Genomic DNA, 25,105 nt, shown 5'->3' with positions numbered 1-25,105 from the left:
AAGAGGGAGTTGCCAGAGCTCTCAAGGGCTCTCATCTCAGGAAATAACTCTGGGACAGAAATGGATTACTGCTGTATTATTTTTTGGAGAAAGAAAAAAAGAACTCACCCTTTCTCCACTTGTAGATTGTGACACAGAACAGCTGCTTGGGACATAAACCCTTTCAGGAAAAGCAAAAAGTGTCTGGGTGATGCCTTTTTTTTTTGACTTGGCCAAGGAGAATTCCCTCCCACATAACATGAAACATCAGCTGGACCAACGTTTTTGTTGTTCTTTGTTTTGTTTTGTTTTGTTTTGGCATCATAAACGTTTATTACCTAAATACAAAACAACTGTGTGGCTCAAGATGTACTCCCCAGCCTAGAAGCATCCAGAGGTCCGCCAGAGCGTAGGAACGATGTGAACACCTGATAACAGAGTTGTGTAGAACTGAGCTCAGTTTTCTTGAAGGAACCAGCAATGGCCAAGGAGCAGATAAATGTGTCTGAAGTGACTTAATTCTCAGGATCCTGCCCTGGCCTCTGGGGGTAGTGCTCCCCCCGACCTTAGGCCTCATGCTCCCCAACACCGATGTACCTCTGCTCCTATAACGTGGAACGTCTGTTCCCACAAGCTCATGGGGCCAGTCCTCGGTTCCCTGCCCTTCTCACGTGACCTCCTCTGGTAGAAATGCCTCCTGTCCTGCTCCTCAGCCATCCACCTGCTCTCCTCCAGCTTTGAGACTCCTCTCAGAAGATCTCCCTCCCAGGCAGGGCTAGCTGGCCTTCCCCCACGTTCCCCTCTCCTGTTTCTGTCACTGTGCCTAACACATTGGTTTATAAACATCTGTTTCTATTTTCCTCTCCCACTAAACTCTGAGCTATCTGAAGGCAGGCACTGTGTCTGTTCATCTTTGTATCTCCAGACTTTCAGACAGACCAGGGGGGCATAAGAGATTTTTTTTTTTTTTTTAATTAGTGAATGAAAGAATGACTTGGTCTCCCAAGAAGGAAAATGTTAAGTAGATCAGATTTTTTTTTTCAGATTCTCTAATCAGAGAATCTGAACAGATCCCAGATCTGAATAAAGATCTACTTGAAATAATAGGTGTGGGGGCTCCTGGGTGAATGGCTCAGTTGGCTGAGAGCCCGACTCTTGGTTTGGGCTCAGGTATTTGTGATCCCGGGGTCCTGAGATGGAGCCCCAGGAGTCACCACTCAGCAGGGAGTCTGCTTCCTCTCTACCTCTCCCTCTGGCCCTCCCCTCCTCCCTTGTACACTCTCTCTTTCTCTCAAATAAATAAATCTTAAAAAAAAAAAAAAGAAAGAATAGGTTTGTTGCGTGATCCATTTCAAAGCGTTCGCTCTTAATGCCACCTGGTCACAGAAGTGTTTTCCACCATCCTATGTGACACTGAGCTGCCTGTTGATTGTCTCATCAACACACACCCCCTTAGAACTTAAGGATTTCATCTGCGTCTTCACTCTCTGCTCCAGGCCCTACACCGGTGCCGGTAGGACACGGGCACACAGACTTGCTGACTCTCAGAGTTAAGTTAGAAAACACGTACATGACCTTTAACTCACTTAAGTCCTCCTTTTCTTTTCTTTTCTTTTCTTTTCCTTTCTTTCTTTCTTTCCTTCTTTCTTTCTTTTTTTTAGAGATGAAGAGAAAGACAATGGGCAATGCTGCAACCCAGTGTGGCTGAGATCTGACTCTAGGTCTTCAGCCACCTTCCCTTGGGCTCCTTTCTTCTCACTCTCCTCAATTTTCCAGATGAAAATGCTCAATCCGTGCAGAGGACAAAAAGGATAACAGTTTGGTTTATGTGGGTCTATCAGTCCAGTGATGGACTTTGAACAGTTTTCTGTGGGACTCAGGGGAAAACACTATTCTTAGTAGAGCATGCTACCCAACGGACCTCTTCTAGACCTTTCCACCCTACGCAAGCTTAGTGACTTGGGCCTGACCTGCAGGCTGAAGCTGCCTTTCACCCAGATCTCTGCAGGGCAGGGTGAGGGAGGCCCAGAGGGCAGAGAGGCTGGGGAGGAGCAGGGGTGTGTCAGACCTAGACAGAAGGAGTAGGAAATCCCAAAGAGAGAAGGCTGTTCATGAAGGCTGAAGTCAGTTCACATCAACTCTGCCCCTACTTGGCTGCATCTCTACAGCAGTGTGGTGACATCAATGTTTTTCATTTTGGGTTACGTGCTTTTCAAGGAAATACAATGCCATTAAGGAAATAGTAAACTACGCTTAAATGATTTTTGCTTCTTTTGAAAATGATTGTTTTTGGAAAAAATAATATATATTTATTGAAGAAATTACAATAAAAACACAGAAATGGCTAAAATAAATGCCAAAATCACCCTAAATCCCACTGTCCAGAGGTAATTATACTAATACTCTGTTCGATGTTCCTCTGGGTGTTTTTTAATGTGTCTTTCCGAATGTAGATATAACATATACACGTGATCATAATTTTACCTTCAGGGTATAATTTTCTACATCCTATGTTGTTATCTGCTTTTTCCATTGACATTTGACATGATGTTATGAACATTTTTCTACGTCAAGGAATATAACTCTACATTCCAAAGTTTACGGCCGTCGAGTATCATGCTCTATGTATGCATTATTCTTGACTTAATGAGCCTCTTATTACTGTATAACTGACTTGTCCCAATTCCTTGTCATGATAAAGGTTCTAAAATATTTTCTCTTGTCATTAAATACCTACAAGTGGTATTGTTGGAACAAGGAATGTGTACAAAGTGCCTTCCATAACAGAGAAGCCAAAATTACACTGCCACCAAGAACGGCACTGTGTTCTAACTTTGACCTTACCCTCCAGTCTTCCTGTTAACTTCACAGGTCAGGAATCATGGCTACAATCTATGCTAGATATAAAGATGGCATGTGAAGGATTCAGTGGAGTAAAGCTATGACACATAAATAATGTAGATAATTTGCCATGCAAAAATTAAATAGATTTGCAACTAGAATTTCTCCTAATATCAAGAATTTAGGATTGATGGGAATTCTAAATTCTTGATATTAGGAGAAATCCTAGTTGCAAATCCTAAAAAGACATCCTTTTGGGGGCTCAGTGGGTTAAGCCTCTGCCTTCGGCTCAGGTCATGAACTCAGGGTCCTGGGATCAATCCCCACACATTGGGCTCTCCGCTCAGCAGGGATCCTGCTCCCCCAGCCCCTGCCTCTCTGCCTACTTATAATCTCTCTGTCAAATAAATAAATAAAAAGTCTTAAAAAAAAAAAAAGACACCCTTTGGGCCTAGCATGCAGGAGGAAAAGAATTTGACTTCCAAAAGGACTATCCATTCAAAGAAAAATAACAGAACCTTTGCCAAACTAAAGACATTGCCATCCATATCAAGGCAACACCTTAAATCTCCAATGAATAGTTTGAGTTCTTTTTTATGAATGCCATGAAAATCTGTTTTTAAAGACTCAGAGGGAGCATTCCTTCTTTTCGGAAGCTTTCCCTGAACCCCCTAGGCAGTTAGATGGGCACTCTTGACCTTCCTCCACGGGACTCAATGTAACAATACGCCTACTTCGGTATTTGCTATTTGGTTCAGAGTATTTCCTTTATAAATGTCTGTTTATGCTCCTCAGTCCTGAGCTGCTTGAGAGTAGGACCTGCCTTTTCATATGCTACATAGTAGACATGCAATACGTTTGTTGACTGAATGAAAGAACCTGTCCGTGAAATAGAGTTAGAACATCTAACAGTATGTCTCACAGCCTGAATATACTCAAGAGAGTGACGATATCTCTAGAACAACAACAACAAAAAGACCCATCACCTGTGATGACTTGTGTCCATATGCAACACTAAGATTAGACTTCTTCAATGTTCACTACACGCAGGATCATATTTTTCTTTAAAAAAAAATTTTATTTATATGAGAGAGAGTGAGCAAGAGAACAGGAGGGGTAGGGAGGGGAGGAAGAAGCAGACTCCCCACTGAGCAGGGAGCCTGACCCAGGGCTCCATTCAGGGACTCTGGGATCAAGACCTGAGCCAAAGACAGATACTTAACCAAATGAGTCACCCAGGTGACCCAGAATCATATTTTCCTTTAAACTAACAAATGCACCAGATTGACAAGTTTATCTATTGTACCATTCTCTCTCTTAACTGTCATAAGTGGTTCATTGGTATTTTTCCAGTCATTTTAGTAGATCTCTCCTTTGATCTGGCAGGGTAACAAAAGCTGCCAAGTTCAATTCCCCCCAGAACTCAAATTTAAGCGTACTTAGATCATTTCCTAAGGAAACTTTGTGATTACAATAACGAGAAGAGAAAAAAGTTCGAAGGATTGGAGATGGTTTCTCTTCCTTGCTCCTAAATTTTTAAGAACTTCATTGTCTTGACTGGGTATTTCAACATTACAGTAGTAAACAGTCCTTCTTATTTTAAGTGGCCAACCCTGACCCATAAAGTCAGTGTTCTCATTTATGTGCTGTTGCCTTCTGTGTCTTAAACCAAACAGGCCACCTTCAGTAAATGCACAAAGCAGCCACTCAGGGTACAGCTAGCGTTGCAGTCTTACTTCTCCCCCGCTTCACTGATCATTAGTGCTCCAAACCTTACTTGAATAGCGGCATGAACATGACTCATAGCCATCTCCTATTTCTCTAAACCACCCCCATCTCCTAACTAAGCATAACACTTTCAAGTTCTGTATGAATTGACATAGCTCAACCAATCTTTCTTGGAAGACTATAAATACACTCATGTTATCATACGATTGCAAGAGTATATTGTTTTGCCCTTCCTCAAGGAGTAACTTGTAAATATGCCCTGAAAAAGAGAGAGAATATGAGATGGTTTTTGTCTGTTTTACCATAGCAATTAGGAAATAAGGAGTACCTCATAGACTATTTTATGTTTCCTCCTCATGGAAACAAATCCTTCCCAGTCACGCTGCTGGAATGGCATTGTCAATAGTGGGCAGAGTAGAGTTGCTTCTCATAAACATCAAGGGATACATCCAAACCTGCCTGCTCTTAAGTGTGAGGAATTTATGAACACAGTATCAATCCTAATCCCTGAAACCAAGCAGATACTGGCACTCTACTTTTTTTCTGGGCAATCAGGCTTCATGTGGGAACATCCTCTGGGAGACTGAGGGTAACAGTCTCTACCCTATTTTACAGTAAAAGTGCCCACAGCCTCATCTCCAAATGTCATTCCTCAAATGCTGTATTTAACCACGAAATTCAGCAAATGATCAGAGTTGGCCACCATGCACATCATAGTTATCTATGAATAACTGAATCAATAAATTAAAATTGTTTCATACTAACAAACTAGAAACAAAAAAAAAAGCAAGCTAGAGAAATGATATTAAGTACTCGCTGCTTCACAGTGACAGATATAGTGGAGGTCACGTTATATGAGACTCTTGGCCAACTCGAATCCAAAGAAGGTCTGAAGACTAAAAATGTCACCTCTAACCCAATGGATGCTGCCAAAGAAACCCCTAAAGAGCCTACAATTTTAAATAAATATTTTTCTACTCACAGCGTGGAGAGCACGTTGGATACAATCTAGGATATGGAGGTGGTGTGGGCTCCTAAGAAGCTCTCAATAAGACTGAAAGACATCATGAACAGAGGTCGCTACTAACAGGACATGTAAGGGGAACAGGATAGATTTGAATAACGCCCTTTTCAAACTGAACCAAGGGAGACCAGCTGCCTTAAATCTCTCAAATCCAGCAAGCAACTTCTTGGACTATGTCAGATGGAGATTTTCATGGTGTTGTTTCATTTGTTTTACTGCCCAAACTGTAAGGTTCAAATTTTCTGACTATAATGTTCAACAGCTTGCTGTCCTTCTTGCAGAAAGAGGGACCTTGCAAAGTTAGTCAACTTTGGAGTTGACTGCCATGTTTCGTTTGAACGTACTGGGCTCAGAGAGGTTAAGTGTTTATCAGCAACTAAGAGCTCTGGAGTTACAGACTGTGGGTGAACCGGCAGCTCCTCACTGAGCCTATGGCCAAGGGCAAGTTTCTTAAGCTCACAACGTCTCAGATTCCTCAACTATCAATTGGAGGTAATAATACCCATCCTTTCAGGATCATTGAGAAGGGTTGGATAAAATAAACGTGCTTAGCAGAGTGCTTTACCTATGTATGATAAAATGGTCAACAAATAGTGGTACTTAATTATTGCTGTTTTGTCGTAAGGCCTGGCATTAGTAAACATTCATGCTTTCATCGTCATAGTGGGTTTTATTAATTATTATTTTCAGTGCCCAAAGGAGCAGATGCTATTCATTCAGGTATTAGAGCGAGAACCCAGATGGCCTAAATCCCTTGTCTCTTTTTCTGAAGGACTTGCATTTAAATAATCAGAAAAGGATTCCCTTCCGTAAGCAGAGGTTGAGTAGGCATTAGTTAAGAATTTCCCTGGAGAAAAGAGCCACAATTTCTGTTGAATGGTAGTCTATTTGTGCCATTGTTATGCATAAAACCGAGAAGTAAGCATTTTTCTTACAGTGAGGAGCAAACTCGCTGAAAGACTGCAGGCACAAAGGGGGAGATATTGTAGCCGCTCGAGCCAGACGGACATTTTTTTGACACAAATGTCTATCTTTGGCGGAGTAACACTTTAGCAACTAGATACAAACAAACAAGCTGCTACAGAAAACACTGCAAAAGTTTCTGTTCGTTTGCGTTTTTTAATTTTCTTGTGTGTGTGTTTTGGTTTTTTCCTCTAGAGCTGCGCTTCCCCCAACTGATTTGCATAGGAATCACCTGGGAATCGCGTTACAATGCAAAGCCTGAGTCAGCAGGTCTGAGGTACAGGCGGAAGGTCTGTATTTCCAGTGAGATCCCACGTGATGCTGAGGTTGCGGCCCAGAGGACCTCGGTTGGAGGAGCAAGGAAGCGTCTGGACAAACCTGGTTAAGTTCATGAGTGATTACAACAAAGCAGGTGCGGAGGGGGCAGGGCCCCCTGAGGATCAGGCAAAAAGACACCTGTGGCACAGGCTGAGCAGAATTTGATTTTTAGCTTAGCGACAGTACAAGCCTGGCCAGGGGAACACGTGCGGCTCAGGACCCGTCCCTGCTGCCAAAGCCACGTGCCCGAGGATGGGCGCGTCTGACAAGCCTTCTAGCCTTTCCTAAGAACCTGTGATTGTCGTTACTTAGCCTCGAATGTGGAGAAACTAGCATCGCTGTTCCCTTCCCATTGACAGGAATCCTTTCATTTAAAGGTCACGGGGGACACCAAAAGATGATGAAGGAAAATAATTTGCATTGCATTTTTCACAATTTTAAAGGACACTTTTGGAAACTCTCCGGCGGCTTGTGTTCTGCGACTTCTGCGGCATTGGAGATGATCTCCAAATGAAAAGGTCAAAAAATTTAAATACAAAAAAAGGCCAAAATTCTGGGGGGGGGGGTTCTACTTTCCCACATCACTTGAAAATTTCTAGATTTTACTTCCCCCATTGAGAATATTTTCTTGACATCGTCACCAAGAGGTCGCTTCCTGACTCTCCTGGTGAGTACTATCCCAGCCTTCTCCTCTAAGTTCTTGAGACAGCAGCAGCCCTTAGTCAACTAAATCTATCCTCTTCTGTGAGAAACAAAATGGATCAGAAATAGCTGTCACTCCCTGCTCCAGACATGATTTCTTGCTATCTGAAGTCCCAAGACACTCATAGACTGTGTCACATGGCTTAGCATTCATACTGTCTTTTATTTTCAACCTCTTTTCAGGTAAGACCTTGCCTCCTAAAATAAAATTATGTTGATTTTAGAAATGGAACATCCATTATTATTCCTTCGGTATCTGTTACATCACCCTCCACAAGGCTGAGGACAACACAGAAATCCAATCGATATTTGTCCCAAGAGACATTGGAGGAGAGATATGCTAATCTGGTCAACTAGACTTTGTAACTTTTCTAATGGTCAGTATCTCTCTGACAACGAATGGTTGATCTGCAGATTCCCCTTTGGAAAAGAGGCCTATTCCATAGTATACTCCCAAATAAGAGCAAATCATGAGTCAGAGCAGAAAAATTCAGCCTAAACTCATGTCAGTATCTGAAAGCTATGAAGGTTGCTTTGCAATACTGTGCCAGACCCAAGGTCTGGACTCACAGCGCCTTGGTTCTAACCGGTCCTACTCTACATTGGTCATATCACCAAGCTCAGGGTCATCAGCTGTTAAATGGGAATAACAAGAGTGCCCACCTCAAATACTTTGATGTGGGCTAAATGAAGTAGTCTGTGCAAAGCACTCAGTAAGGACCCCCGAGCATACTAAGTGCTCAATAAATATTAGGAATTATTTTCCTCCTGGGGGGAGAGTGAAGGAAACCAGGTGTGATACTCGGAGAATAATCCAGGTTAAAAGCTGGAGTTCCCTAAAGGGAGCAGGGACAAAGGAGATGAAAAGACACAGAATGAGTTGTTTTCAGATCTGAGTTTCCCGAGGATTGAAAACTCACAAAATTTGCCTCCAACGCCACTAAATTGTTGCATACCACATTCAGTTTGCTCAAATACCAAATACTTTTTAATTTCCGTATAGAAAGAAAGAAAGCAGGGGGTGTGGGGGGGTGTGTCCCAGTTTCTGGGATGTCACCCTTCCTTCGGCTGCTTGCTGCAGAAATGGGAATTTTCAATGGGTAATTAGAAAAGGAGAGTCGCTGTGGAAAACAGATCTGTTCATCAATAAATCAAATCAGGAGGTACACCAGAATGGGAATTCTCAGTAAGAAATTCAGGCATACACTGAGGCTCTGGGTATAATCAAAGAGAGGAATGTCAGGGCTAATCATTTGTTTCCCTACCATTTGTCGGTCTTCTGCCTCACCCTCCCCCAGGGACCTGCACCCACACAGCCAACTTGTTACAATATTATATAGGACCTCCCCTCTCAACAGGATTGGCACTTTCACTCTCTATGCTGTTTACTCCTGTTCTCTCATCTCTGTGGAATAGGTGAGACACAAGTCATCATTCACATTTTAACAACAGTCAGGTTAAGTACCTGTTCTTTGTTACCAAGCCAATCTCTAATGGGACCCAAATGCACATCCACATTCTTGATGCCAAACCCAGCGGCTGGTTCCAGTTCTGACTCTGCTCGCCTTTGAACTTCATCATAATCTGAGGCAGGCACCTGGCCCAGGTCCATGCTCTCACCCAGCTCTCCAGGGTCTGGCATTACCAAGTGTTGAAGGAGGACACCCTTTGCCCACCTTCTTCCAGACTCTACTCTTGGACCTTGCAGCCCTGCTACCCACTAGCGCATGGGTGGAAGGAGCCTGTAAGGAAAAGATGCCTCATCTGTAATCAGACTCTGCCTCCCTCCTCGTCAGCAACAGATCCAGGACGGAAGACGCTGTGTGGCTGCCTTTTTTTTTTTGGCTGTTTGTTTTTTCACTACTGAGTTGGCAAGGATGGGAGTTGTTGATTTACAATTAGAAACAGCATGCTTCTTCAAATATTAATATTAATAACTACAATACTGAACACATGAAAAGGGCCTTTCATCTTCAAAGCACTTTGCAGACATTAACTCATTAGCTGTCCCTTCCCTCCATTCAGGAACAACAGGTAAGTAAGAATCTCAACAGCAACAGCGGCCACCCTGCCAGCCCTCCACGCATAGTCCCTGCCTGCAGAAGGGGAAGGTTTGCTTTTTAGATAAGAAGGAGATGACACAATCCGGAGCCACGGCAGAAGAAGAGTCATTTTACAAATCATGTGGAATTACCAGGGATATCATTTTAGAGGCTTTTCCCTGTTGTTTCGGTGAGAAGTCTTTCAGTTGCCAGCAATGGTATGAAATAAGGGGGGAAATGGTGTAAAATTAAAAAAAAAAAATCTTACCCAAAAGGCACTAAGGAAAAGCTACAAGTGAATGCCTTGATCTCAATAACCCAGAATCTTTTTGAAAATAAAGATTTTGAATCTTTATTCGTCTCCGTATAAGGCTACTTTAAAAGGTGGGGGGTAACAGGGGCTTGTGAACAGCAGATGAGAAACCACAGAGTGGCAATGCAGGATAAAATCACCCAGTGGAGGGGAATGGCCATCCATACCCCCTGTGGTTCCGTAGCAGCACCAATGAAGTCCAGCTCTGCGGGGGAGAGGAGAAAAGCCCCGTGACTTTGAGACTCTCCCTGTCTCAGCTACAGCCCCCCAAACAGGCAGAACATGGGAGAAACTAGGAGTCACAAAACAGGGGAAAACACCAAAAAAATACAAAACAGGAAAAAAAAAAACCCACAAAACAATCTGGCTAGTTGGGCTTGCAAGATTCAAACCTGTGGCAATTTCCTCTCTACAAAAATTCATTAAGCTGCGAGGCAAAAAAAAAAAAAAAAAAAAAAAAAAAGGCAAGCAATAGGTTTGGTAGGAGTGAAAGAGAAAAAAAGGAATTTCTATGTTTAACTACAGCTTTATTTCTTTGGAGCTGCTCCAATATGCGAGGAAAATTCAGAGTTTCTGACAAGTAATCTGCGAGTCTCTAAAACGTGTGTGATTTTGCTTTTATTAAGCAGGGAGAAGAGTGAAACACTCTTGATTTCAGACTATTTTAAGAATGTTAAGAAGTATTTTTGAAAATTTTATTAAGTAATTGAATGGAAAATATCGGAAAATGTGAAAAGAGAAAGAGAAAACCCGCCTGTATCCTGAAAGTCCCCATCAATTCACTGTTTAATTCCCCAGAATGAAACAAAAAGGGGGGGCGCGGAAAGGAAAAGAGCAAAGTTTTAGGCTAAAACTCACACTTCACTTACTACTTTGCCGGAGAGCCTGGGTGAAGAAAAGGTCCTGAGTGAGCTTCCCTCAGTGTCTGTGGTCTCTTTCCAACTACCTGCAGGAATCCTCCGCTTGATGGCTATAGAGGATGCAAAGACCATAATGTTTCTAATAGAGCTGCCTCCTTAAATTGGGGGGTGTGGTCAAGGCCGGGAAAGCTGGGAAAAAAGGCAGTGTGCCCCCAAGCCCTTGACACCGCAGAGGCAGACACTGGAACAGGCTCTTTGGTCTAGGTGGAAAAGCAAATGTTGTTACTGGGCTGGGGTCACACTGAATCACACCTTATTTTCTATCCTTCAAATTATCCTTCAACTAAATACAATGCAGCCATGCAGAGTAATGGGGAGGGAGGTGAGCCAAAGGGAACCAGCTCAGTGGGATAACGTGTCTCATCCTCTGCTGATGCATTAGATTTACTTTCTACTGAATATGTGAATATTCATGGATTCAGTGGTGTCCCATTAACCTAGGCAAGCAGTCTGGAAATGGAAAGCTTGCTGTAGAATCAGGTCCCCCAAGGCTGTCGGAAAACAGGATATCTACCGAACAGTCACCTGCCCTGGCTTATTTAGCTCTGTTAACCTGATGTGAAATGTGATGTTTCCAAAGGAGAAGAAAATAATTATATGGAACAGAGCACTGGGAATTCTTAAAAATAAAATTAAAATACCCTATTCGTGTAAGTCTGGTCTCAGGTGATATCTAAAATAGATTAGTTTCAGTGGCCCTCACTCTGGCACAGTGATTAAAGGACAGAAATGTTCATATATTTCCCATTTAGAGCAAATGTGAGCAGTGTGAAAATCATACATTTGTTTTAGGTGAAAATATACAGCTTCTCTTATTCACATATTTGGAACCATGGTAAGAATGTTACATTCATGCAAAAATCATTTCTAGGAATACGGTTATTTTGTTAGGAGAAAATTTTTTTGAAAAGTCATTATTTGGCTGCTTAATTTAAGAGTTTTATCCTAAAAGATTCTATCTTTTTTGAAGAATAGATGGGAGCTGGATTTGTCATGGTTGGCTCCTTTCCCCTTCTAATGAAATCACAAATGCACAACTTGGAAAGTCTATGAAAATCTAATAAATGTCCCTCAGAGCAACAGCATCATTATCCTTCACTCTATAAAGCTAGCAATGCAGTTAAGATGGTGTTGTAATTAAAATGAGATTTTGCTGCTCATCTTTTGTCTATGCACTTTAATATGGCTTCGAAGAAAGGAAGAGATAATGCCATTTGGTGCAATATTGTTTAATCAATGTCTGTGCCAGGCACTGTGCTAGACACTGGAAAAATAACAAGTTTATGCTGTCGTAGGAAGAGAGACATAAATCAACCTTTGCAATACAGTGTAAGACATGCTATCTAAAAAGCTCACGGTCAATTAAACCCATCACAGCTAATTATAATTGTATTTTCTATGTTTGCAAGACATTTGGGAAAAAAGCAGAGAAGACATGGATTCTTGTTCTCCAAGGGTACACAGTGTGATTTTTAAGAGGTTCTGGAGTTGGACGTTGTCTGCATAAGAGTTCATACCATCAGCAATACTTGAGGACCTTGGCTCCCTCTTCTACCTGTCATGGTGAGAAAGAGCTTGAGCCAGAAATCTGAATGATGCCAAGTAAGTCATCACTGTTGTAAGTTGCCTGGCAATGCCCACGAAAGCAGGAAGTGTTGTTTACAATGGTATTTTCAAAAATGCAACATTAGATTGGTATCCACAGGCAATAAATGAATGAAGTTGAATCCTCATCTCATACTATATACAAAAATTAACTCAAAATGGATCAAAGACCTAAACATAAGAGTTAAAACATAAAGTTCTTAAAAGAAAACATAGAGAGACACTTCACAACACTGGATTTGGCAATGATTTATTGGCTAGGACACCAAAAGTCCAGGCAATAAAAGCAAAAATAGGTAAGCTGGAATTCACCAAAATTAAAACCTTTTGTGCATCAAAGAACACCATCAAGAAAGTGAAAAAAATGGGAGAAAATATTTGCAAATCCTTGATAAGAAATCAATATTCAGAATACATAAGAACTCCAAACAAAACAAATAACTCCATTATAAAATAAGCCCATTGCAAAATGGAGTTTTGTAAACAAATAACCCCATTACAGAGTGGGGAAAGGACTGGAATAGACTTCTCAGCAAAGATATACAAGTGACCCATAAGCACACGAAGAGAGGAAGAGGCGGTCAACATCACTCATCATCAGGGAAATGTAAATCAAAATCACAATGAGATACCATTTCACACCTATGAGGATGGCTCTTATTCAAAAAAAACAAAACAGAACAGTACTAGGAAAGAACAGGTGTTGGTCAAGATGTGGAGAAAGTGGAACCCTTCCACAAATCCTGGTGAGAACATAAAACGGGTAGCCACTACCGAAAATAGCATGGTGGTTCCTCCTAAAATTCAATGTAGAATCATCATAGGATTCAAGAATTCCCTTCTAGGTATATAGCCAAGAGAATTGAAAGCAGAGACTTAAGCAGACATTTGTACACAAGTGTTCACTGTAGCATCACTGACAATAGCCAAAATGTGGAAACAACCCAAACGTCTGTCAAGACATGAATGTATAAGCACAATGTGGTGGTTACAAACAACAGAATATCACTGGACCATAGAAAAATGAGATTCTGACATACTATGACATGAATAAACTTTAAGGATAGCATGCTAGACAAAATGAGTCAGACCCAAAAGACAAATATTGTATGATTCTACTTCTACAAAGTACCTAAAAGAATCAAATTCTTAGAGACAGAAAGTAGAATAAAATCAACAGAATCAGAGGGGAGTGGAAAATGCGGAGTTAGTGTTTCATGGGGACAGTGTTTCCCTTTAGAATGATGAAAAGTTCTGGACATGTAAGGTGGTGGTAATTACTTCATGCCACTTAACTGTATGGTTAAAATGTTGGGGCACCTGGCTGGCTCAGTCAATAGACCATGTGATTCTTGATCTTGGTGTTGGAAGCTCAAGTCCCACATTGGGTATAGAGATTACTTAAAATTAAAACCTGTTAAAAAAAGAAAAAAGATGGTTAAGTGGTAAATTTTATGTAGTATGTATTGTACTAAAGTTTATTTTTTTAAAGATTTTATTTATTTATTTGACAGAGAGAAAGAGTGAAAGAGCACAAACAGGGGGAGCAGGGGAGGGAGAGGGAGATGCAGACTCCCTGCTGAGCAGGGAGCTGGCCATGAGGTTATAGCTCAGAACCCCAAGATCATGACCTGAGCCGAAGGCAGATGCGTAACTGAGCCACCCAGGTGCCCCTGTACTAAAGTTAAAAAAAAAAAATACACTGACTTGAAGAAAAAAATGTAGGTCACCAGAGTAAAGTAGTCCACCCACAGAAGGAATGCTTTCTGACCGACATGGATGGTATGGGACAAACGGAATGATCCTCCGGAAGAAAAGGGTATGGACTTGTAGCAGCGTGGGATCTCCCCCACTATATAGAGCCCCTCGGTCAAGTCATCTGTCAAAGAGGAGATGACATACTGGCCCAATTTCATGAAGTTGTTGAGATGACGGTATAATTGGATGATTAGTATAAGCAATTAACTGCAAAGGGCAAAGCTGGCTGTTCTTTTCCATGCTCTTGGATATCAAATTCTATGGAAAAGGACCTCAGGAAAGATGACTATATGTTTCAAGATGCTCAAGGAAAAAAATATTTAAAAACCCAGTTACCTAGCAAACATGTATCTTTGGGCTCCCACAAGAAAGAGTTAAATTGAAAGAATTGTTTGCTTCTCTAAATATCTCCATAGCCCAGCCTGAAGGATGGTAGTTTCAATATAGTTTAGACACATTTGGAATAGAGCCTGAATGAATTTCTAGAATAATTACCAAGCGATTTACTGCTCTTACTGTGAAGAAATCTTTTTCCTTCTCTCAGCATAACAAATGACATTGCAAGTTTGTATTTCCTAAGAGGAAAAATGGAGAAGAGAGGGAGGGAGAGGGAGAAGAAGACGGAGAGGGAGAGAGAGAGGGAGAGAAGCAGACTCCCCGCTGAGCGCAGAGCCCCACATGGGGCTCAATCTCCAGACCCTGAGATCAGGACCTGAGTCAAAACCAAGAGTCATAACCGACTGCACCACCAAGGCACTCCAGCAATCCGCATTTTAAACCGCCGTCTGCACACAAAACAAGTTTGAACTCAGCAATGGCATTAAATTTAATGAGAAACTAAGCAAAATCATCATTTAGTGCATTGTACATACTATCTCTTTTCTCCTTCCGTCTCCCTGAAAAAACCTCCGATGTTTAAGAAGACTCCATACATGCAGGAAAGCAGCATCTAAACATATTATCAAAACTGAGTGGAGGTAAAATCCAGATACCGTTACAAATGCAGTTGTTACCAAATATCGGAGAGGCCCCAAAAGATAAGATGAAAGGAGAGCAAGGAACAGAGAACCTTTGTCTATTCACGCTCCAGCTCTGCAACTTCTTATCCTGTACTTTGTAATGAATCTATCTCCCTTCCGTGATCAAAAGCCAAGTCTGTGTCTTGAGCCCCAGACGGATCAGCAGTGGCACACACACGTGTGCACACACATCTGGCGCCCAGGTGCCGGTCCTTCTCCGTGCCAGCGGGCCGATGGAGAAGCTAGACTTCTTGGCATAGCCCTCCCAGAACCCCGCGGTTGCTGGAACCAGCTTTCCTGTTGTTTCCGTCCTCTCTCCGAGGTGAAACGGGCCTGGAAAAGGGCCTCGGATAGACACTCTGCAACGTAGCTTAGGTCAGGCTTGTGAAAGACGCTTCACGATCCTGGTTCTCTTGGGTTCGCGGAAGATCCTTTGAAATACATGAATTCGAAAAGTTTGGACAGAGCAGAGCGCTTGATGGTAGGGTATATTGGAGACCGCAGAAACCCATCTCTAATCACCCTCTTTTTGACTCTGTTCCTTTTTCTGCTCTTTGTCACTGTGTCCCTTGTTCCCTCCTCCCTAGAAAGACCTTTACTTTTTCCCTCTGTCGATCGACTCTGACGCGGTTAGCTTTAAATCTCTATTTTTAATTATACAATTAATTTGGGCTTGTAGTATATTCAAACAATACACAAGAATATGGATAAAAACTCAGAACTACCACCCTTGCCCCCTTCCACCTGATCTCACACCAAAAAGGTAACTATAATTTACAGTTTGATATGCACCCGCACACACACACTTGTCCCTACGCCTTTCTCAAGAGTTTATGTATTTGCATTGTTCTGAGACTTCCAGTACGTTTCCTGGTGTCTTTCTACATTTCTCAATGGAGCTCTCTCATTCATTTCAGCAGAAAGTCTAATCATCCTTCACATTGCACGTGAATATGGATGTCATGAGTCTAACAGGTTATGGCTTGACAGGTCAAAATATCATACTTACAGAACGATACCATTCGTTTCAATCTGAAAGCACTAATCACCTACGTCATTTCTGGTGGCATGGAAGATGTTTGCTTGCTTTTCTTCTTATATGTTTGTGTTTTCTGCTTTTCGTATGAAGTTGTGCTCCATTTGTATTAAGATAAGCAAAATTTTCTTTTCAAGTGTGTGATTTTATTGGTCTAATCAAGATTACAGTAGAGCACCACATTCTAACGCAGTGTGATAGACTTGAGATTAAACTGTCCCAAATTGAATCCTAGCCCTCTTCTTCTTAAGTTACCTTGAGCATGTTAAGCTTTCTGACCTTTAGTTCCTCCAATGGAAAACAAGGATAAGGATATATACACCTCAGGGATTATTGTGAGAATTAAAGAAGCACTGAGTGCTAAGTATTTAATTTATTAAGTTTGTACCTGATGAACATGAAACATGAAACATGGTTATCAATGGCAGCGTAGGCTTCCATTTCCTGGCCACCGTGCCCCATGAATCCTGAGAATGCATGGCCACCTTCCCTCATGGCTGGAGTGTTGGGCTGCCGCTCCAGACAGGAGAGCCTGACGCAGCACTGAGTAATGCAATTAGGACAAGCTTGCTGAGAAACAGGTCCTGCTGGGTTTGTACAAGGCCAGCCACAGCTTCTTCATCTTGGGGGCTCCCAGCAAGAAATGTTGCCCATGTTAATTTTCCCTTTAGAAATAGTCCAATGATTACAGATTGAGTCTAGTCTTGGGGTCAGGCCCTCCTCCCTAAGATGATAACAGCACCAAACTTGAATTTCCCCAAGCAGATTTTCTAGTCCTCATTTAGAAGGCAAACCACTTTCACTGGAGGGTCACAGAGACCGTTAATCTATTTCTTGATTTAACTAGATAGAGGGCTCCTAAACTCCTTCTTCTTCATGGGAGGCTGTCAGGGCTTCTGGGAAGCAGTCTGAGCTCTGCTTTCCCCAGGTGCTCAGGACTGGCTGCCTCTGTGCAAACTACACTCTCTCTGTGCCTTGGACATCTCCCTAATTTTGCCCCTCACCTGGATCAAATCAGTAGCATCTGTTCAGACAAGATATGCTTTCCAGAACAGCACCATCATGACAACAATACAGCAGTTATGAGCTTGTGAGCTGGGAAGAATCTTTAGGGATTCTGGAATCTCATCACCTTTCAAGTAAGTAAACAGAATCGGGGAGATCAATCTTCTAGTTAAGAAAGTTAATAAATAAATTTGTGACTTCTCTTCAAAGCCAAAGCATTAGCCTATTTATAGAAACCATTGTCAGCTGCATCTTGAGCATCCTGGGTAAGTCTCGAGGTCTATGTTTGAAGCTAGGGTAACTAGCACTATAGGAGAAAATTCAGATTAATTGAACTGTTGATGAGGTTATTGTCCCATTTTTACATCAGATGCCTGGAGACTCAGTAGACAGCTCCGTCCCCAGTAAACCAGGGAGAGGAAAGAACAATCCAATGTACCAAAACATCACCATGGATTTGCTGTTTCAAAATGTGCTGAGGACCAGAAGTCCAGTTAACTGCAGTCAGCTACAGGCATAAATGCATTGAGAAATTTATAGAAAGCCACATTCATCAGTTATTAATGGGCTCTCTTATTTTGGCCTGGTGCTGATGAATGATTAGAAGTAGATTGGTTTGTTTTGTGCCTTTTGGAACACCATTTCAATCAACTGCCAGGTTTGCTGTTGACATCTTTATCCTCAATGCTTCCCTTTCTTCCTCAACATAACCAAGATGATTCCTGAACTCAGAGGCCAGGGAGACAAACTAAGGTGATCCGTATGTCTCCGCCATTCACATATGCCTGGTTTCAACCTGAATTCTACCTCTATGAGGAGGCTTTCTCTAATCACACCCTCTTCCATCTCTCACTAGATTGTCTTCTCATGACATGTTTTAAGAGTATGTCTTTCTCTTTTGTAGCAAAAAATGATGTTGTAATTACTTGTGTAATATCCATCTCCTTTGTTTATTGGAAAATCACAGGTGGGGGGAATGGGGAAGAAATGAATCAGTCTTGTTTACCATTGTTCCTGTAGCTATTATCATTATACCGAAGACCTAAAGTAAGGCTGGATAAGTATTTGATGGGTGGTTGAATGAGTAGATGGATGGAAGGAAGGAAGGAAGGAAGAGCAGATGGATATTTGAATGTCATCTCTACACTCTCTAATTTACCTAGAATTTCTTAACTTTGGTTCTTTGATCTTTAATTCTCCTTTCATTGTTCCTGTATTGTCACCAACTTTACCAAACTCTGGCACCCAGCTCTGTCCCGAGAAAACACATCACACAACTGTTTCAGCGTGAACTTTCCCCCAATCAACATAAAAATAAACCTGTCAGAAGAATAATTTATCTTTTACATAGCGCGGAGTGAAGTGAAGAACTGACAATTAACCAGAAAATTCAGTCTGTGTAAACAGGCAGAATGAGTCACCACTTCACACCAGATTTCTTTTTGTCTGTTATCTGGGTAATTCAGCCTACATCTGGAGTGTTTTTCCTTTACTATTTGAGTAGAAACATCAGTACAGCCCTCATCTTATTTTTCCTTAAGGATGAGAAAAATAGAAGTAATTGACTTGTGATTGCTGGGCTGAATCTAGACTGTTGGGTTCTGTTTCCCTCCTCATTTGTTTGCCAAGAGTTTCAGGTCTGACAAAAAATCTGAAATGTGTTACTCATTTTTATCAATGACTGTTGGGCACAGAAAACTCTTCACAGTGTATAGGTGTATAGAAAAGGTATCCCAGGACTGTTTCAGAATAAGACGAGCGTAGAGTATGGAAAGAAACACTGTGATTGTACAATCCAGTTTTTAACTTCCCTTATTGCATACAAATCAGTTATCTAAAACACCCATTTTTCTTTCTTTCTTTTGTTCTTTCTTTCTTTCTTTTTTAAAGGGACAGCTAAGGAAATCACATAAGCTTGAACTCAAACCTTGCACCAACCAGAAAACATCTGGGATAGCCAACAATGCTGACCTTGCTCCCAGGGAGAAGCTTGTGACCAGAGAGAACCTGGCTCATTATGCAATAAATTGAACTCCTAATTAAGGCTGCCACCTCTTGCAATTTGCATGATAGCCCACCCCTGGCTAAAGCACAAAATAATTCGGTGGAGCACTTTTTTTTAAAATTTTATTTATTTATTTGACAGAGATCACAAGTAGGCAGAGCAGCAGGCAGAGAGAAAGGAGGAAGCAGGCTCCCCGTGAGAAGAGAGGCCGATGCGGGACTCTATCCCAGGACACCCAGACCATGACCTGAGTCAAAGGCCAGGCGCCCCCGGTGGAGCACTTTTTATCTTATTTTGATGGCACTTCGAACATGGGTTTTTAGAAATTCTGGGTGTTTGGATAAAAGGTACCTCCAAAGAGGGCCAAAAAAAAACCCCCAAAAGAGTAAAAGTGGAGAGAAAAGTATTCTTTCCCTTTTTGTTTTTTTTTGTTTTGTTTTGTTTTGTTTTTGAGAAAAGTATTCTTGTTCCTTGCTTAGTGTAAGGCAGAATTCTCTGGTGGGTCAGAGGTACAGAAGGGCTGGTACTTGCCCAGATAGTAAAAGTCAGCTCTAAAGATGAACAAAATTCAAAGAAGCTTAGAGTGAAGAATTTATATTGAAATCATGCTCTTACCTTTAAATCACTTCCCAAAATGGAAATTCAAGGACTTTAATCTTGAATCCAAGAACAATTCTGCCTTTCTATCTCTTTTTCCAAATAATTACCTTTCTTATTTTTCTATTTATTTTTTTAAAGTTTTTTTTTTTTTTTTTAATTGGGGCGCCTGGGTGGCTCAGTGGGTTAAGCCTCTGCCTTCAGCTCAGTTCAGGATCTCAGGATCCTGGGATTAAGCTCCCTATTGGGCTCTCTGCTCCCCAGGGAGCCTGCCTCCCCTTCCCCCTCTGCCTGCCTCTCTGCCTACTTGTGATCTCTCTCTGTGTCAAAATAAAATAAAAATTTTAAAGCTTTTTAAAATTAATTAATTAATTTTTATAAGTAGTTTAAAGATTTATTTATGTGACAGAGAGAGAGCTCAAGCAGGGGAAACAGCAGAGGGAGAGGGAGAAGCAGGATCTCTGCTGAACAGTAACTCCAACATGGGGATCAATCCCAGGACCCTGGGATCATGACCTGAGCTGAAGGCAGATGCTTAACCAACTGAGCCTCCCAGGCATCCCTATTTATTTATTTTGAAAGAGAGAGAGAATGGGAGGAGGGGCAGAGGCAGAGAAAGAGAAAAAGTCCCAAGCAGACTGCACTGAGTGAGGAGCCCCATGTGGGGCTCATCTCATGACCCTGGGACCATGACCCTGAGATCATGACCTGAGCCAGAATCAAGAGTCAGGCAATTAACTGACTGATCCACCCGGGTGCCCCAATAATTACCTTTTTTAATCTGAAAGTAATACATGTTTACTGTTGAAAATTTGGGAAATAGGAAAAAGTAAAAACAAGATTAAATTCATCTACAATCCCCCATTCAGAGGTAGCCAATGAAAGTAGTTCATAAAGACAATTTTTTTCTAGTTTCCTTACATAGGTAAGTATTTTTAATTTATATAAAATAAAATAGATCGTATTACGTGTGATATTTAACCTATTTTTCTTAGTTATAAATCTTAACTTCTTTTTAATGCCGTCAAGTGGCTTCCCTCAATGGCATTTTTAATGCTTCATGAGATGCTTGTATGTATTCCTAAAAAGTCCAGAAATTTACTGTAGGACTAAGTTTTCATTTTATACTCTACCGATAATGAAAGAATCACCAGACCTGGATGCAATTCCTAGGTCTATAACTGGCTGTTATGTTTGGGGGCAAGGTCTCTGGGCATTGGTTTTTTTGATCTGTGAAGTAAAAGGTTATATCATTAATTTCTAGAAAGTCCAAGAGAAGGACTTCTGGGACATAAATCGTATAATAGTTTCTTAACTATTCCACGTTGCCTATATGTCTACTCCATATGAGAGGGATTTCCCCTTTTCCTTCATCCTTTGATTTGTTTTCCTTTTATTTTTCCATTTCCGTTCTCCTGAAACAATGAAATGTGATGCCTTTGATCTGCTCATCAGAAGGTGGGTGGCTGGATTCTTCTTCCCCCGCTTCTGCAAACTTGGCACCACTCTCCTGCTGTGAATTGCAAGGTCTGTTGTGAGCCCCAGGCCCCAGACAGGTACTCATACAAGTACTCCTGCCACCAGGCTCACTGGAGTTCCATGCCCCTGGTGTAGAAAATCAAGTCCTGGAGCTTCAAGTTAAGTCTCTGCCTTCTTGAAGTCTCCGGCCAGACTATACGAAAATGTAAAAGGCACATTCATTTTCTTTGGACCAAGAACAGAAATGTTAATCTCTCTTGCTTTTAAAGGGTCCAGTAAGGATTTTGTGTTCCACATCAAAGAGAAGCTAGGAAGAGACAATGTTTTTCCACTGTAACTTATGAAAATGGATGGGGAACTCAATTTGCCCGTGAATTGGAATCTAAAGGAATTCCTGAGGTCTAATATAGTAGTTCAGAGAAAGAATTGTCAGGTTCCCTGAAATTTCTGCCTGCAATCCTATAGCACTGAGTTCCCAAGGTATCTTTCATGTCCATGGCCTGAAAGGAAGGGCGTGCCCCTCCCCCATCGCTGCTACTTCAGGTCTCACCAAACTATCCACATAACGGGCCCGAGACTGACAAAGATCAAGAGATGAAGTACAGATCTGAATATTATCTGCGTATATTTCTGGAGTCTGTCAACTTAGCCAACATCTCACCAGAGAGTTTTCTATAGCCCATCCATTGAGAAGATGTGAAGAAGCCTCTGATGTTTTGCTTTTATCATGAATTCCACTGACCTCAGAGACTTGTGATTCTGGTGTGAAATAGGAGGAGAGTGAGGACTAGTCCTGGCACATTTCATTATCTCAGGAGGTGCTGATATTCCCACATATCAGCAAGCAGGATTCCAAAGGATGATGGCATCAGATCATGGAGTATCTTGGGAGACATTTCCTTCCTGATTATTTCTCTCCCATCCCTGTCAGTGTTACTAAACACAGCAAGAATATTCATGGAACCAGGCACCACTCCCTACTGCTGCCTAGGATCCTAGCAGGTCTTTTCTCATTGAGATGCTGAAAAATAAAATGAGATAATAGAGACAGAAAATGCTTTGAAAGTCAAATGCTTTGCATATGAAAGGGATTAGAGATTTTGTTTATGATAGCTCTGATGAATCCTGCCTTGTCTCATTGCAGCAGTCTGTTATAATATTTCATTGTTAGAATTGAAATTGCCTCATAATAGACAAGTGTCATAGACTTGAATCAATAGATAAACATTAAGGGGAGCATATTTCAGATCAAAATGATGAAGTGCTTTTGAACATTTAGAGAGCTTTTGAACATTTGGAGCCATTCAAAAAAGAAATGAGTGCCTGGAAAAGCACTGGGTAAACTGAAATAGAGCTGGAGAACCAACCATCAGGGATGCTGTAGAGAAGTTTCTTGCATTGCACCAGACAGCTAAGGTTCCATCCAACTCAGAGAATCTGTGAAGCCACTATTATGATGATCTCTACTGTTATTTTTAAGTATATAAAGGGCTCTAATGGAGAAGATGAAGTTTTTTTTTCCAAAAACATCAAGCTAGGCCTACTTGATGGAAGGTATAAGAAGCTGAGCTTTGGCACAACAGAGAAACAATATTCAAGCCTTTATAGGTAATTACCTGATTCACAGTTGAGTAGATGTAACTACGGATGCGTAATGAGATCAAAGCTAACCCACCAGTCTTAGACCACAAAGTCCTGATGTTCAGTCCAGTTCTGGGTTCCTGTCTCATGCCTCCTTCAGTCCAAGACCACACATACTTGGAAAACTCATATTCTAAAAATCAGAGAAAAGCCATATGTTGGTGACCACTCATTAAGAATCCTTTCATGCCGGGGGAACCCTCCTCCACTGTTGGTGGGAATGCAAGCTGGTGCAACCACTCTGGAAAACAGCATGGAGGTTCCTCAAAATGTTGAAAATAGAACTACCCTATGACCCAGCAATTGCACTACTGGGTATTTACCCTAAAGATACAAACGCAGTGATCCGAAGGGGCACGTGTACCCGAATGTTTATAACAGCAATGTCTACAATAGCCAAACTATGGAAAGAACCTAGATGTCCATCAACAGATGAATGGATAAAGAAGAGGTGGTATATATACACAATGGAATACTATGCAGCCATCAAAAGAAATGAAATCATGCCATTGCGATGACGTGGATGGAACTAGAGTGTATCATGCTTAGTGAAATAAGTCAATCGGAGAAAGACAACTATCATATGATCTCCCTGATATGAGGACGTGGAGATGCAACATGGGGGGTTAGGGGGATAGGAGAGGAATAAATGAAACAAGATGGGATTGGGAGGGAGACAAACCATAAATGACTCTTAATCTCACAAAACAAACTGGGGGTTGCTGGGGGGAGGTGGGGTTGGGAGAGGGGGAGGGAGTTATGGACATTGGGGAGGATATGTGCTATCGTGAGTGCTGTGAAGTGTGTAAACCTGGTGATTCACAGACCTGTACCCCTGGGGATAAAAATACATCATTATATGTTTATTAAAAAAAGAAAAGGATGAATACCCAACTTTTGTAGCAACATGGACGGGACTGGAGGTGATCGTGCTGAGTGAAATAAGTCAAGCAGAGAGAGTCAAGCATCATATGGTTTCACTTATCTGTGGAGCACAACAAATGACATGGAGGACATTGGGAGATGGAGAGGAGAAGAAAGTTGGGGGAGATTGGAAGGGGAGGCGAACCATGAGAGACTATGGACTCTGAGAAACAACCTGGGTGTTTTGAAGGGGCAGGGGTGGGAGGTTGGGGGAACCAGGTGGTGGGTAACAGGGAGGGCACGTGTTGCATGGAGCACTGGGTGTTGTGCAAAAACAATGAATACTGTTATGCTGAAAAAAATAAATTAATTTAAAAAAAAGAATCCTTTCATGCCTTCTGCCTTATAACCCCTTCCTTTATTAGGCTCTGTCTCTTGGGGGGATGGGGAGGGATTAAGTTCATATGCTTGTGCTACTCTCAGACCTCCAGCAACTAGATTTAATGGAGTAAAAACTCTTGATGGGAATTTTCTATTCGTTGTTAGGTGTTCGTGTTTTTACTACCATTTGGAATGACCCCATACCACAATCCTATTCAGTTGTCACCTCCTCTCTGAATCTTCCCTGCCTGACTTTATCTTATCACTGCCAGGAGTACTGTGGGATCAGGTGTTCACCTTCCCAACTCACATTTTCAATTACTTTGTACATAAATCCAATGTGTTTGCTGGCCTTACACATTAGTTACTTGTTTACATTCAGGGTAAAGATGGTGACTTATCTTTGTATCTCTAGCATCTTACTTGGTACTTGGCCCTCAGGAGCCTCTCAGTATAGGTTTATTTGACTGAAAATATACATAGGTTTTAATTTATTTTAGAGCCTAGAAGGTGAGTTGTAAATGGATCCTGTGGCAGTCTCCAAAGCAACAAAATATGAGCATCTTAAAATTTTAGATACAGTTAGGAATCTCCCCAAATGCCTTTTTAGATCTACTATGAAAATGCTCAAAGACCAAGAAAGTTCCTACCTCAGTGCCTTTGTACTTGACCTTCCTGCTACAGTTCTACATAGTTGCCCCTGACACTCCTCACCTATACAAAATAAAACAATCCATCCCCATCCTCAGTATTCCCTATCCACCTTACTCTCTTTCATTTTTCTTCATAGCACTTACTTTGTCTGGACCTACTTATGCATTTGTTTATTGTTTGCTTCCTCTCTCATCATAAGGAGAGACACTTTGTAGGTTTTGTTCATTGCTG

At 41.5% G+C, this 25,105-nt stretch overlaps 1 protein-coding gene across 1 annotated transcript in view; it reads right to left on the bottom strand.

Moving 5' to 3' along the window:
• ETS1 (ETS proto-oncogene 1, transcription factor) overlaps positions 1-10,902 on the bottom strand; it is a 128,002-nt gene extending 117,100 nt beyond the window's left edge. Inside the window, exon 1 of the mRNA XM_046016110.1 lies at positions 10,780-10,902. Coding sequence (XP_045872066.1) covers positions 10,780-10,902 — 123 coding nt within the window. The remainder of the gene's footprint in view (positions 1-10,779) is intronic.
• Positions 10,903-25,105: the final 14,203 nt, after the last annotated feature.

The sequence above is a fragment of the Meles meles genome, chromosome 8, assembly GCF_922984935.1.
Source record: "Meles meles chromosome 8, mMelMel3.1 paternal haplotype, whole genome shotgun sequence".
NCBI classification, from domain to species: Eukaryota; Metazoa; Chordata; class Mammalia; order Carnivora; family Mustelidae; genus Meles; species Meles meles.
This window is presented reverse-complemented; position numbering and strand designations above follow the sequence as displayed.